The 16,170-nt window shown below is 35.2% G+C and overlaps 1 protein-coding gene across 1 annotated transcript in view; it reads left to right on the top strand.

The window, feature by feature from the left end:
• Positions 1-15,571, top strand: part of EIF3E (eukaryotic translation initiation factor 3 subunit E) — a 48,212-nt gene extending 32,641 nt beyond the window's left edge. The window contains exons 11-13 of the mRNA XM_006075685.3: positions 13,850-13,952; positions 14,234-14,368; positions 15,394-15,571. Coding sequence (XP_006075747.1) covers positions 13,850-13,952; positions 14,234-14,368; positions 15,394-15,432 — 277 coding nt within the window. The 3' untranslated portion in view covers positions 15,433-15,571. The remainder of the gene's footprint in view (positions 1-13,849; positions 13,953-14,233; positions 14,369-15,393) is intronic.
• Positions 15,572-16,170: the final 599 nt, after the last annotated feature.

The raw sequence follows: 16,170 nt of genomic DNA, 5'->3' as shown, positions 1-16,170 counted from the left end.
TGGAGAATTTCAATTGAAATTTTCTCTGTTGTGTGAAGAAATTGTTGGGGAAAAAATTGTGAAACTTATGTAACTTATTAGAAACTGATTTTATGTATTAGAAATTGAAAAATGGCAGTGCCCCTTGACCACAGATGAAGTCAAACAGTAAATGCTCCTTAAATGTTTAAAAACTTACTACGTTAATGTTTGCCTCTTAGGAATTGTATGTACACCGAAGTTTTTCTTTAGAGCCTTTGATTTTCACTAAGTCATCCATTATTGCTTGCCTTATTTTAGTGGGTTGTCATTGAAGTGGTTATTTAGAGTTAGAATTCTAGTGTGAACATGGGTCTTTTCCTTTGGGAGTTGAAGCTTTGACCTTATTTAGTACTTTATTATAGCTAGCAGATATACTGATACAATTTTAAAAATCTGGTTCCCAATCTAGTTCCCTTAAGGAATGCATGGAAATTCCTAACAGTCATTAGTCCTGAAATGCAGTATTATCTATGTAAGCATACATATTTATGTATATGCACAAGCAGATAAAGGAAGAGCCCTTTCACTTTGTTTTGCCTGCACTTCTGTTCTGCTTTCCTCCTGACTCCGTGGAACCATATGACTGACTCTGGAAACCCAGTTTTATGCAACACTGATTCAGTACAACTCCTTTGTTTTGTAGCTCCCCGTTTATAGCTGAGAAACTGAAGGCTCAGAGACATTAAGCAGCTTAGGTCTTATTTAATGCAAGATTCTGAGCTAATAGCTCTCTGGCATTCATTGTCTTGACCCTGGTTATAAATTCTTTCTTTTTCATTGTGCGCAATTGATATTTTTAGAAATAGCCGATTTAGACTAATTTGTTATTAGTGTATCATTTGAGCCAGAGGATAAAGATGGAAAAAACCATGAGTCAGTGTTTCATTTTTTGTGCAGAATCTGTAGAGTTTTGTTTTTTATCTTACAACTATAGATTCCCTGAAGCCACCACAAACTTTCTGAATCCAATTTTCTGTGTTATGCTGTGTAGGGCTTCTGTGTTACACTGAATAGGGCTACTTTACTGTTGCAGTTAGGGTGATTATTCCAAAGCACATCCAAGATTGAGAACCATTGCATCAGGTCACAAAATTTTTTTAGGCACATAGTTATAGCCTGCTAGGGTAATGGATTGAAAAATGAGTGACTGAATATTTTTAGTATGCAGTGAATTAACAGGGTAGAGGACAAGCATAACGTATAGCTTCATGTGAATAAACAGTTCTTCTTAGTGCAACAGTGATGTCTCAGATTGTAAGGTTTGGGGGGTGGTACCAGAGAGTATGGGGGTCAATAGGACTCAGTCCAGGGGCCTAGGCTTCTTCATGTTTTTAGAACTGCTTTAATGGGTTAGAAATATGACTGGAATAATGTTAAGCATCTGAGTTGGGCTTTTATAAATATAGCAAATATCTTCAGTCAGACACCAGGGACTTGGAATCCATGATAATGACCAAACTAGCTATTGTTTACATTCAAACAGTACATAGAAAAAATTACTGTTCTCTAGTTCAGAGGTTTTTAAACCTAGCTATGCATCAGAATCATCTGGAGAACTTAAAAAACCACCAGTATAACTTAAACTTAAGAATGGATTTTTCTGGCTTTACCACAGACCTTCTGAATCAGAATCTCTGGGATCAAGACTTGAGAATCTGGTTTAAAACTTCCCAGGTCCAACCCCTAAAAAATTAAAGCATTCTCAGAATGGAAAGGGGCAGATCTCAGCACCTGTAATTTTCAGAGCTCCTCTCAATATTTCTGATGTAAGAATTAATGAAGAAATCCTCTGTGCCCTTTACAATTTCCTTCAATGGTAACATTTGGTGAACCATAGTAAAATACACAACCACCCTATTGATATTGATACATTCAGATATAGAACATTTCTGACACCACACAAATTCCTCAGATTGCTCTTTTATACCTGTACCCACTTCCTTCTCGCCTCTTATGAACCCTTGGCAACCATTCACCTGTTTGCTATTTCTGTAATTCTGTCATTTAAAGGATGTGTAGAACTTTTTAAAAAGTAGTGTTCGGGGTAGTCCATGCATATGATACAGATTATGATATAATTAGTTAAGAGTTTGATATAGTATGATATAATTAGTTAATAGTTTAACTATGAAAATTTTTGAAAGAAGAAAATATTACAGATGTGAGTAAGTGCCAGGCACTAGATAGAAAGTAGAGAACACAGCCTCAGAGCTTAAAATCCAGAGGAAGAAACAGATATTAAATAAAGATAAGATTATAACTAGAATAGGCATTTTGAAGAAAAATACAGAGTAATTAGAATAACATGGACATAATTTGTATACAGAAAAATTAGAGAAGTAATTTGGATTGAAGTTTCACTGAACCCTGATAGCTCTCTAAAATATCTTTAAGTAGACTCTTCCATCGTATACTAATTATGACAAATCACTCCATTTACTAGTTTACGCTGGCCTATCTCTGCTTCTAATTAATTTAGTTATTTGATATTTGATCTTTTTTAGGGCTAGGGGGAAGGATTTGTCTCTGTCTTGCTTTCTTTCCCCTAGTGGACACATATCAAATGCTATGCATTTTAAAGCCCATGGTTGTTTATTAAATAACCCTTTCCATTTGTGATTTGGAACATTCTCTGTTGATAGGATTCTTCACTAAATGGCACATGTGATAGTCTTATCTTTATAAAAATGTATGTTAAGAATGTTTTTATCAGTTTATACACAGCCCTATAGATTTATAGGATAAGTTACAAATCTGTTTACCATGAAGTATGCAACATCTGTCAAAAAAGATTACTGTGGTGGGATTTAATTTAGTATAGCCGAATAGTTTATCAGATACAGTGTGTCTGAAATTTAAAAGCTGTTCTAGAATAATCCTTGGACCAGTTTTCAGTTGTAGATAAAAACAAAGTATGGAAGTAATATTTTGAATGTGTATGATAAACATGTTGGAGCATACATTAATATAATTTCCCTATGGGGGTTAGTTTTGGCTTTTCACAAAAGTATGTATTTGCCAACTGCTCTTGCATTTAAGTTATGAAGTCATTCCACTTTGCTTATTTTATTCAATAACATTTTAGATCTTAATATTTTTCTTAAAGGCCTTATTACCATATAGCAATTTATACTTAATTATACTTTGATATTAGAGATAAAAGGTGTGTTTCCAGATGGAGATTGTTTTTAACAGTCGTTATCATTGTATTTCTGTGTTAATTATCAAGTAATATAGTGTCATTTTTGACTAATGAGATGTTAGTAAATTCAGTGAGAATTTTCATTTGTCATACAGAGCATTTCATGTCTAAGTTTTCTCCTGTTTTCTTTCTCCTATTTAAATACAGTTTACACTTAACACTTACTTTTTAATTAATTGTCATAGGATATCCTTATAAAAGACTGGAGCTCTTTGGATATATAAAATAGTTAGCCACAGTCTTCAGTGGAAAACAGGCCAGAGATTTCCATGACTATAATGGCTTAAGTCAGTATTTTTTTAAATAAGTTGTGCTTATCAACTAAAATTTGGAAACCCAGGTTATTAAACAGGTAATTGATAAGCTTCTGAAATTCTGGACCCCAAATCTTTATTTGTTAAGATACATCAGGGTAAGGGCTATGGAAAAGGGTTCAGAACTGTCGAAAAGATTAGTCATTGAAAACCTGATAGACAGTCAGCCTAGAGTTGATGAAAGCCTAATTGGTTCTCTAGATTTAGGTTTATATACCTTATGCTCTTAGGTGGGATGACTGGTCTTAATGCCTTTCCAGAAAGAAGAAAAGTATCTCATTTTGTGCTAAGAGTTATGAGTATGTTTTACTAATGAAATTGAATAGAGGATAAAATAATTATTTTTTTTATGCCTTAAAGTAGCACTTAGGATTCTCTTTTTTTCCCCTTTGCCCCAAAGGAATGAAGGCTTCCCAGGTGGCAAAGTATTAAAGAATCCGCTTGCCAATGCAGGAGACACAGGGTCGGGAAGATCTCTGGGTCAGGAAGATCCCCTTAAGTAGGAAATAGCAACACACTCCCAATATTCTTGCTTGAAAACTTCCTTGGGCAGAGGAGCCTACTGGGCTAGTCCATGGGGTCACAATGTCTGAGCATGCACACACATGCCAAAGGAATGATTTACATATTTAGTCAGTTATTACTAAGCTTTTCCTTTATGGTACTGACTGTATTTTATTTAAAAGTTCTTTCTCATAATAGGTTTATATGCCATTTACCTAATTTCTTCTAGGACCTCTGTGACTTTATTTCTTCTGTTTGAATCCATCGAGGATTTATTTGGAAATAGAAAGTAGCTCCTCTCCCTGTCCCCAAAATAGCCCACATGATTTATTGAAAAACTGTTTTCTCCCACTTACTTGAAATGCCATCCATATTGTATTTGAAATTATTACTTGTTTATGGGACTTTTTCTCAACTCTTTAATCTTTTATAAATTGTGTGTTAGTGTCTGAACTTAACATCAAGTAAGTGCTGAGTTAATTTAGCACCTTGTTTCAAATAAGGTAGATTTGTAGTATGTTTAGTATTCAATATTTGTTTTCTCTGGAATTGATACTGGCCACTTTCCCGCCATTTGCTTTGTTGTTTTCCTTAATGACTTTTTCATTAATTCCGCTTCAGACTCTTTGCCAGTTTATAAACCTCTTTTCAAAATTGATTTTTCTATCAGTTTTATCTTCCTCAAAAAATCTGGACTTGGACATAATATTATGCATTCCTTTATTATCTTACTTGGTAAAGCATATTCTTCAGTGGCTTTATAAGGTAGGGTGCTTTGAAGGTAAATTTTTTTCACATCTGAAATTCTGTATTTTACTTTCATACTTGAGTGATGGTATTGCTAGGCATGGTACTCTCATTTGAAAACTACTCCAGAATTTTGTTGTAGAAGTCAGAAGACTTTTTTTTTTTTTTTTTAATTCCTCATCTTTTATACCACAGAAGGCAATGGCAACCCACTCCAGTACTCTTGGCTGGAAAATCCCATGGACGGAGGAGCCTGGTGGTCTGCCGTCTATGGGGTTGCACAGGGTCAGACACGACTGAAGCGCCTTAGCAGCAACAACGTCTTTTGTACAGGTGTTTTGTTTTCCTCTCTAGCAATGGGGAGGAGGGAGGTTTTTTGGTGCCCGTTGTCTGAAATTTTACAGTGACAATGCCCTTGTGTAGGTCTGTTTTAATTTTTCATGTTTATTGTTGCTGTTAGTCACGAAGTTGTGTCCGACTCTTTGCAACCCTATGGACTGCAGCATGCCAGACTTCCCTCTCTTCCACTATCTCCTGGAGTTTGCTCAAGTTCATGTCCATTGAGTCAGTGATGCTTTCTAACCATCTTATCCTCTGCCACCCTCTTCACCTTTTTGCCTTCAATCTTTCCCAACATCAGGGTCTTTTCTAATGAGTTGGCTCTTGGCATCAGGTGGACAAAGTGTTGGAGCTTCAGCATCAGTCCTTCCAGTGAATATTCAGGTTGACTTCCTCTAGGATTGACTGGTTTTATTTCCTTTTAAGGAGATCAGTTCTTCATATTGGACTCTTTAAATTTAGAAGTTCATGGCCTCCAGGTCTGGGAATTTTTCTTGAATTACAATTATTTCTTTAACAGTTTCTTCTTTATGTTCACTGTTTATTCTTTCTGGAACTTCTGTTATTCAGGTATTAGACCTCCTGGATCAGACTTCCAATTTTCTTATCATTTCTCTATTTTCCATCATATTATCTTTGTTTTCTACAATCTGGGAGATTTTCTCCCAGAGAAATCTTCTGTGGTTTAAAAATAGTCTCTGATGTTATTTTTCAGTTTCCGAAAGAAAGACCTCTGTCACTCTTCTTTTTCTGAATATTTTGTATAGCATTCTGTTCTTATTTTATGAATGCAGTTCCACAGTTTTTAATTTTACTAAGGATATTAATGATACTTTTTGTTCTGCTACTGCTGCTAAGTCACTTCAGTCGTGTCCGACTCTGTGCGACCCCATAGACTGCAGCCCACCAGGCTCCCCGCGTCCCTGGGATTCTCCAGGCAAGAACACTGGAGTGAGTTGCCAAATTGAGATGTAATTAACATATAGCAGAACATTAGTTTTAGGTGTACAACATAATGATTTGATATTTGTATATATTGTGAAATGGTCACCTTAATAGGTGTACTTGACGTTCATTGCCACACATAGTTGCAGTTTTTTTCTCTTGTGATGAGATTTACTCTTAATTGTAGTCCCCATGCTATACATTATACTCCATGGCTTTATTTATTCTATAACTGGAAGTTTGTACCTTTTGACCCTTCATCCAGTCCCACCCACCCCATCTCTTCTTTGTATCCGTGAGCATTTTTTGTTTTGTTTTAGAGTCCACATATAAGTGAGATCATGTGGTATTTGTTTGTTTGTTTGTTTTTGGTCTGGCTTAATTCACTTGGCATACTGCCCTCAACATGCAGATAGTACAATTTCATTTTTTTAATGGTTAAATAACTCTGTGTGTGTGTAATCACATTTTCTTTATTCATTCATCCACTGATGGCCATTTAGGTTGCTTGGTATTATAAGTAATGCTGCAGTAAACATGGGTTTACCTATATTTTTTCAAGTTAGAATTTTCATTTCCTTCAGATAAATTTAAGTGGAATAGCTGGGTCATACTGGGTTCTATTTTTAATTGTTTGAAGAATCCACTTAGTGTCTTCCATAGTGATTGTACCAATTTACTTAACTACCAGCAATGCATCAAGAGTTTCCCTTTCTCCACATTCTTGCTAATACTTCTTACCTTTTTAATGATAACCATTCTAACAGGTATGAGATGATACCATTGTTTTGATTTGTGTATGTTTCTCTGATGATTAGTGATGTCAAGCATGTTTTCATGTACCTCTTAGCCCTATGTATGTCTTCCTTGGAAAAACATTTATTCAGGTCCTCTGCCCATTTTTAAATCAAATTGTTTGGTGGGGTTTTTTTTTTTTTGATACTGAGTTGATATGTGTTCTTTCTGTATTTTGGATATTAACCCCTTATATATGTGGTTTGCAATATTTTCTCCCACTTGGTAGGTTACTTTTCATCTTGTTGATAGTTTCCCTTACTGTGCAGGGGCTTTTTAGTTTGATGTTTATTTTTGCTTTTGTTACCTTTGTGTTTGAATTTATTTTGGTATCAGATGTAAAAAATCCTCACAACGACGTATGTCAAGAATTTACTGCTTGTGTGTGTGTCTGTTTTTTAAAGTTTTATATTTCCAGGTTTTAAAGTTCAAGTCTTTAATTCGTTTTGAGTTAATTTTTGTATCTGGGGTGAGGACTGGTCCAGTTTCATTTGTTTGCATGTAATTGTCCAGTTTTCCCAGCACCATTTGTTGGAAAGTGACTGTTCTTTTTCCATTGTATATTCTTGCCTCCTTTGTCATAAATTAATTTACCATATATGCTTCAGTTTGAGCTCTCTATTCTGTTCCATTAATCTGTGTGTCTATTTTTATGCCAGTAGCATACTGTTTTGATTACTATAGCTTTGTCATATAGTTTGAAATCAAGGAATGTGAAGCCTCCAGCTTTGTTCTTTTTTCTCAAGATTTGGGAAAGGATGTTTGGGGTTTTGGGCTTCCCTGGTGGCTTAGATGGTAAAGAATCCGCCTGCAGTGTGGGAGACCTGGGTTCGATCCCTGTGTTGGGAAGGTCTTCTGGATGAGGGCATAGCAACCCACTCCAGTATTCTTGCCTGGAAAATTCCATGGACAGAGGAGCCTGGTGGGCTGCAGTCCATGTGTTTGCAAAGAGTCAGACATGACTGAATGACTAAGCATGCACTTGGGGTTTTATGTGTTACTTACTTAACATATTCAAGGACTTCCCTGGCAGTCCAGGGGTTAAAACTTCACCTTTCAGTGCAGGGAGTGCAAGTTTGATCCCTAGTTGGGGAGCTAAAATCCCATATCCCTTGGGGCCAAAAAACCAAAACATAAAAAAGGAAGCAATATTGTAACAAATTCAAAACTTTAAAAAATGATCCACATTAAAAAAAATTTCAGTATCTTGTGTCACTTGAGCAGGAGAACTTTGCAACTAAAAGGTGTGAATAAGGGATTTACACAAAATATTTAATGTATCTATTTTATTGAAGTTTTATAATGTGTTAATTTCTGCTGTACAGTAAAGTGATTAATTTATATATGGACTTCCCTGATAGCTCAGTTGGTAAAGAATCCATCTCCGATGCAGGAGACCTGGGTTCAATTCCTGGGTGGGTAAGATCCCCTGGAGAAGGGAATGGCAACCCACTCCAATATTATTTTATTGAAGTATAGTTGATTTATAATGTGTTAATTTCTATACAGCAAAGTGATTCATTTATATATATATAAAATTATAACAAATTCAACAAATATATATATATATATATTCCTTTTCATATTCCTTTCCTTTATGGGTTATTATGGGATATTGAATATAGTTCCCTGTGCTGTTTTTTTCATAGGACCTTGTTGGTTATCCATTCTCTAGTTAATAGTTAGCATCTGCTAATCCTGTATTCCCAATCCATCCCTCCCCCAGCCCTCCTCCTTTTTGGCAGCCACAAGTCTGTTCTCTGTGACTTTGAGTCTGTTTCATAGATAAGTTCATTTGTGTCATATTTTAGATTCCACATGTAAGTTAAATCATACGGTATTTATGTTTCTCTTTCTGACTTAATTCACTTAGTATATCTCTAGGTCAATCCATGTTGCAGCAGATGGCTTTATTTCACAATCTTCTTTATGGCTGAGCAGTATTCTCTTGTGTATATATACCACATCTTTATCTGTTCATCTGTCATTGGACATTTAGGTTGTTTCCATGTCTTGGCTGTTGTGAATAGTGCTGCTGTGAACATAGGGGTGCGTGCATCTCTTTGAATTATTTGTCTGGCTATATCTCCAGGAGTGGGATTGCTGGGTCATATGGCAACTCTAGTTTTTTGAGCAACTTCTATACTGTTTTCTACAGTGGTCACACCAGTTTACATTCCCATCAACAGCGTAGGAGGGTTCCTTTTCTCCACACCATCTCCATTATTTGTTTGTAGACTTTTAATGGTGGCCATTCTGACTGGTGGTCATTGTAATTTTAACTAGCATTTCTCTAATAATTAGCAATTATTTGCTATCTGTATGTGTTCGGAGAAATGTCTGTTTAGGTTTTCTGCCCATTTTTTGGATTAGGTTTTTTGTTGTTCTTATTTAGTTGTATGAGCTGTTTGTATATTTTGGAAATTAAGTCTTTGTCAGTCACATCATATGCAAGTATTTTTCATTGTCAATAGACTGGCTTTTTGTTTAGTTTTTTTTACTATGCAAAAGCTTGTGTTTGATTACATTCCATTTGTTTACTTTAATATTTATTGCCTTGGGAGACTGACCTAAGAAAACAGTATGGTTTATGTTAGGAAATGTTTCACCTGTGTTCTCAGAGTTTTAAATCGTGTCATGTCTTAAATATAAGTTTTTAAACCTAAAATGTCTTCTTTAAGCTGCCTGCAGACAAGGTTGCGATTTTAATGTTATCTGAATAATCTGGAAGTTATTTTTGAGTTTGAAACTTAGATTGAATTAGGATTTTTTTCCCCCAGAAATCCTGCCTTTTGATATATTTTGTCTTTTAATTGATAAACTGAATTCTTTTAAATAACACAAAATAAGCATGGTGTAGGATAGCAAAAGACAAATTTTTGTTTCTTCAAGCTTTAATAAGATTTTTTTTTTTAATCTTTTACTTTTTTTTTTTCCATAAAATCAGCAAAATGTAAGAGAATTGTGGACTTAGAGAACTTCCCTCTGTCATTTAATTTCTTTTACTGTGGATATTTTCCTGTTACTTAAAATGGATTATTGCCACATTCTCTTATTCTTAAAGTATTTGGTAGCCTAGATAATCTGAGAAGGTATCAATAATTTACTAATACTTTTCAGACCTTATTTCAGATTTTTCTTTGACTTGATTTAATAAGTAGAGGTTCAGCAAGCACATTGCAAAACAGTAAATCCTCAAAATGGTGTCATGAGTCAGAGCAGGCACACGTTTGTGGGTCTTAATACATGTTATCAGATTGCTCCAGCCATGATGGAGTACAAGATTTAAAATATGTATGTAAAGAAAGAAGAAGAATAGAAAATTCTAAGTAGAGTTATACAGAATAAAATTGTCTTTCTTTTGTTTTATAACTTGACATTAAACATTTCCATACATAAATTATTCCCAAACCTCCAAACTAGAACTGGTTAAACCCTTTTACACTCACATAGCTTCTTCCTCCTTTTCCTTCTTACACTTAAAATAGTTTATATATTTGGAGGATTAGGTGCTTGTCCCCTACTCCCCAACCCTAGCTTTAAACTTTTATAAAAGTGGAAGACAGACTGTATGTTGTCACAAGCATCTAACACAATTCATATTTTGTTGAATAAGTGACAGGAAAGGAAAAGAATTGGTTTGGTTTGGATGGGCTGTGGTATTCATGAAGAAGAAGGCTGAAAAGTTCAATTGTAGCTAAATTGTAGAGAACCATGAAACTTGGAAGTTTGAATTTTATTGTTTTGGTAGAAGGGCTCATATTTTTGAAAGGAATTTAGGAATAAGCTGGTAGTTGGGCTTTAGGACTAAGCTGGCAACTATAAGGTGAGACTCAAGAGGCAGATTAGTTAGAATATTATGAAACAGTCACAAAGCCAGCACTGGGGTAGTAACTAGGGTAGGAATCAGACAGTAAGTTTTTATTAATTGCCTCCTCTCTACTGGGCATTGTGCTAATTGCTGGATATATAGAAATGAACGGGGAAGCTGTGGTGCATGCTCTTGGGTTACATGGACAGTCTATCATTAAACAAGATACTCAGTTACACAACTGCAGCTCTATGAAAGTGAAAGTGTTAGTTGCTCAATTGTGTACAACTCTTTGCAACCCCGTGGACTGTAGCCTGCCAGGCTCCTCTGACCATGGGATTCTCCAGGCAAGAATACTGAAGTATGTAGCCATTCCCTTCTTCAAGGGATCTTCCCCACCCAGGGATCAAACCCAGGTCTCCTGCATTGCACATGGATTCTTCACCATCTAAGTTACCAGAGACAATGAATGCTCTGCAAAAAACAGAGAATGGTGAAAACATCAAACAGATACATAATGGTTGGGAGAAGTGTCTTGGAAGGCCAGTGAGGGTACTGTTTTCTCTGATACCCATATAACACATCGCTAAGTGAAGAAAAAGGGATATTAGCCTTTGAAACAAAAGGCACAGCATTTGCAAAGACCCTGCGGTGGTTTAAAACATGTCATAGTTAATGAACAGTGAGGTTTAGTCTGGTTGGTGGGAGAGGAGAGTCTTTGAAGATGAAAGTAGTTTGGTAGGGAACTTCGATTAGAGTCAGTGGTTAAAGAGATAATTGGTAGGACTTCTCAATGGCTCAGATGGTAAAGAATCTGCCTGCAATGCAGGAGACCTGGGTTTGGTCCCTGGATCAGGAAGATCTCCTTGAGAAGGGAATGGCTACCCACTCCTGCCAGGCTACAGTCCATGGAGTCGAAAAGAATCAGACACAACTGAGTGACTAAGCACAGCAGACATTATGCAACTATAAGGCTTTGGTTACTCTGCTTGAGTTCTTAGTCACTTTATAGTATCCAATAAAGTAACCCTGAATGTTTCATTATAATTTTAATTATGTAAACAGCCTCCATAAAGAGCTTTTATTTATAGTTTTAAAAATCTTTTAAAAACTGACTATATCCAGTTAGTAGCTACTAGGAAGAACATATCTGTTTTTTAAAAACAGTATATGGAGATCTTGAAGATTGGAGTTTTAATATATTTAGTACAGATTGTTTCATTTGTGCTTTTCAGAGTAAAATGGTCTTGGCTTCACTTTAAAGAGTTGTATTTTGGGGGAATGGAGGAGACATACAAAAGAGAAATTGTTACAGGAGTTGATAAAATAATGTTTTGGAAAATATGTTCTTTACCTTTAGAGTAGCAGCTTCAGCTAAAAGTATTAGGCAATTGCTTACTTTAGCAGTGCAGAAGAAAATGAAATGTACACATTTCTAAAATAAGTCAAGTACCAGTAGGAAAAACACGGAGTTTATTGAGAAGCCATAGGAAACACCAGCTTCAGGAATTTTTCCTAGTCAAAAAAATGCCTTGTTGTTTCAGTAAAATGACATACTTCCCTATTTTTAGTAACATAAATAGGGTTTGCTTAGAGAACAATGATAAAGAGAATAAAATGAAACCTGATCATGAAATTGAAGTAGTAGTCATGGAGTAATTGTTCTTTGTTTGCTGAGAATGTGTACTTAAGGCAAAATTGATCATAAAAAGAGAACAGAATTTGACATGTAAATCCAAGGAGTTTTATGGTCGAGTTGGCTCATACTCATCGTCATGATGTTTTTTAACTTCAAGCTTATTTTAGGGATAAATTTTAAATGATTGCCTTCATTGATTTAGCAGTAACTTTAATGATAGCCTAACTTTTTACATTTGGAACGAAATTCTTCTCTTTGTCAGTAAACATGGAATAGAGATAGCTCAGATTATATTATTTCCATTAAGGTATTTTTGTTAACTTGATTGATTACTTTTGGATTAAGACTTCTGCAATTACATAGCTATATGATTTCCAGTGTATTACAAATTTATACTTTAAAATTGGGAGTGCTATTAGATTAGGAATTTTGATATTCTAGTTTTTTTCATCAAAGTAGTGATAATATTAGAAGACCTGGCAAGTGTATAATATCTTCATTGAAGACAAGTGAAAGAGGAGAGTTAATATTTGTGTATAAACACCTATATTTGGGGCTTCCCTGGTGGCTCAGAGGTTAAAGTGTCTGCCTGGAATCGGGAAGATCCCCTGGAGAAGGAAATGGTAACCCACTCCAGTACTCTTGCCTGGAGAATCCCATGGAGGGAGGAGCCTGGTAGGTTACAGTCCATGGGGTCGCAAAGAGTCAGGCACGACTGAGCAACTTCACTTCACTTCACCTGTATATGCATATATGTATACCATCCTTTTAAATATTATACATGCATACATAGATACTCTTTCATCGTTTGACTGACTGACTGACCTGCTACGAAGGCTTGTGTTTGTGTTAATCCTGATAAATTAAGGCCTGCAGTGGCCTCTTTTTCAAGAGGCCTCTGATCATTAATTAGAAAGTGCAAATTGGTTGATGACATCAAAGACTTTAAATCAGGGTCTTGGTGTCTGTCATCTTTCTCCTTCCCTTTCTCCTCTGTGTTTTCTCTGTATGTATGTATGTCTCTTTTTCCTTAAACTCAGTGGCCATTTAGGTATCTACAGTGTACAGTTCAAGGGAATGTCCTTAGTGCAGAAGAAAATGAAATTTAGCAGCCCTGAATTTTAGTTATGGGCTGCATTTTATTATTCTTAATTACTGATGCTCCTTGTAATGGGTTTAATGTCTATAATCATTACACATCGTACAACATTTTTCTCCCTTAGATCATTAGTAGTGGAGCACTACTAAGTAAGATACTTTTATGGAAGCTAGAAGGATTTGTATAAATACAGAATATGGGGCCCTCCCGTCAAGAACCTTAAATCTGTTAGGTGAAATGAGCTAGATTGTGAACAGCTCAAGAAAATAGCACAAACATGAACAATGCAATTTTAAGAGTCACAATATTTAAGAGAAGATGACCCATAAGTACTTAAAAGTTTCCATATAGAGTATAGGTTAGAAACTGTGTATATAAAGCTAAGTTTTTAACTCAGTTAATGTCATTTTATTTCTTTTTTCTTTTTCATTAGCATGTTGGCAGATAAACTGAACATGACTCCAGAAGAAGCTGAAAGGTGGATTGTAAATTTGATTAGAAATGCAAGGCTGGATGCCAAGATTGATTCTAAATTAGTGAGTGTTGTCTATGCTATGTACTAGATATCAGTTGCCAATTATTTTATACTTTGGGGGGGAGTTTTTGTTAGGACATTTATTCTAGAATTTTTGTTTTAATATATAATAGTTTTTTTGAAGGCAGCAGCATTCTCTTGTTTTTCTGTTGTTGGATGAATTTGTCATCTGTACTGTGCATACAAATATTTGCAACATACATGGAGGTTGTGATGTCATACTTATGACTTAAGAAACTCGGTTGTTAACATTATAGGACCAATTTTTCTGTCTCATTTTAGGGTCATGTGGTTATGGGTAACAATGCAGTCTCACCCTATCAGCAAGTGATTGAAAAGACCAAAAGCCTTTCATTTAGAAGCCAGATGTTGGCCATGAATATTGAGAAGAAACTTAATCAGAATAGTAGGTCAGAGGTAAGAACCACACATCTTCTGTTGTCTCAAATTTGGCAGTAAATAATATAATTGTTACATGGGCATCATTTGAGAACAAATTAATTTTGGTTGTGTCTGATTTTGTATTTGGGGGTAATTTTATTTAAGAATCACTAAACTGAAAAGATCTTTCTTAGATGTTTTATGCGTTAGTTAGGAAACAAAAAAATAAAATTATGTGTTCCTAGTTTTATTACAATTGGGTGTTTTTTTCTCTTACCCTTCCTGTGTGCCTTCATTATGTCATTTCCTTAGTGTTTTCAACACATCATTTTGATACTGGCAGTGATAAGTTACATGTGTTATCTCTCTCTCAAGTGCTTGAAATTTGTGTTCCTTTAAAGAACTACTTCTGCAAAAATGTTGATCTTATTATGTTAGTGTTGATTTTACAAAATTTGATTTTATCTGATATTCATATTTAAGTGTCAGAAAAATAGATTTCCACTTTGGGTAGAAATCCTGCCTATTAGATATTAAAGGAATTTGTATAGCCTTGAAATTTTGGGATTCCAAACTACCCCTAGTACTTTTCAGGCATTATGATTACTTATAGCTGGAGGGTAGAAAGTTTTTAGAAAACAGTCGAGCTGCATTCAAGGATCTCATCTGATTGAAGTTTTAGTAACAGATTTGTGTCCTTAGCATAGTCCTTCAGTTTTAAACATTATTGTCCTTGCCTGTTCCATCCAAGTGTAGAATTAACTGAGCCTGAAAAATAACTATCGTGTAGTTATTTCTGTATGCTTAAGGGTTAAGTTGTATTGTTTTGGGTATAATATTGTCATTGTTATACTTTATAATTGGTCAAAAACTATATCAGATGGTATTTTGTTGTGTTGTTCTGAAACACCTCACATTTAGTAATTGCAGAAGTTGTTAAAGTTGTAGAGAATAGATTGGCAGAAGTGTGGCTAAAAAAATGCTAGTGTCACTTTTTTTTGAAGTTGGCTTTTCTGAAATTATTTCTTTTCACCCTGTTGATTTCTCTCTGTGTATTTTAGGCTCCTAACTGGGCAGCTCAGGACTCTGGCTTCTACTGAAGAACTATACAGAAAAATTGAAAAACCTTTAAAAGAAAGGCGAAATAATAAAACCATTATATGAAGGTGAAACCTTTTAGAAACAATGTATTTAGTATAAATTTTGGAGAATTTGAATAAAATTGACCGTTTCATTTTATTTCTTTGTGTATGTAAGTGTGTGATTTTTTTTTTTTTTAACTTTTCATTTTGGAATAATTATATCAATAGTTTTCCAATAAGTTGCAAAAATAGCAGAGAGAGGCCTTATGCAACCTAAATATAGTTTTTCCCAATTTTTTCCTTGTATGTTACTATAATCCCAATATCAAAACTGGGGTATTGACATTGGTACAGTGGTATGAATAACTCTATGCCATTTTATCACTTTTGGTGTTACCATCTCTACAGTCAAGAATTAGAGCTTTCATTATCATCAGGAAGGTCTCCTCGTGCTACCCCTTTGGAGTCATGCCTACTCCAATAGCTGTAACACCAGACAGCCACTAATCTGTTCTCTTTATCTATAATTTTGTTATATGAAAGTGTTAGTCACTCAGTCGTGTCTGACTCTTTGTGACCCCATGGACTGTAGCCTCCCAGGCTCCTCTGTCCATGGAATTCTCCAGGAAAGATTTTCCTGACCTAGGGTTGGAACCCGGGTCTCCCACATTAAAGGCAGATTCTTTACAATCTGAGCCACAGTGGAGATATAATCTTGTCATTATTGAGAACGTTACAGCAACAGTATATGACTTT

This window comes from Bubalus bubalis, chromosome 15 (genome assembly GCF_019923935.1).
Source record: "Bubalus bubalis isolate 160015118507 breed Murrah chromosome 15, NDDB_SH_1, whole genome shotgun sequence".
In the NCBI taxonomy this organism is placed as follows: domain Eukaryota; kingdom Metazoa; phylum Chordata; class Mammalia; order Artiodactyla; family Bovidae; genus Bubalus; species Bubalus bubalis.
This window is presented reverse-complemented; position numbering and strand designations above follow the sequence as displayed.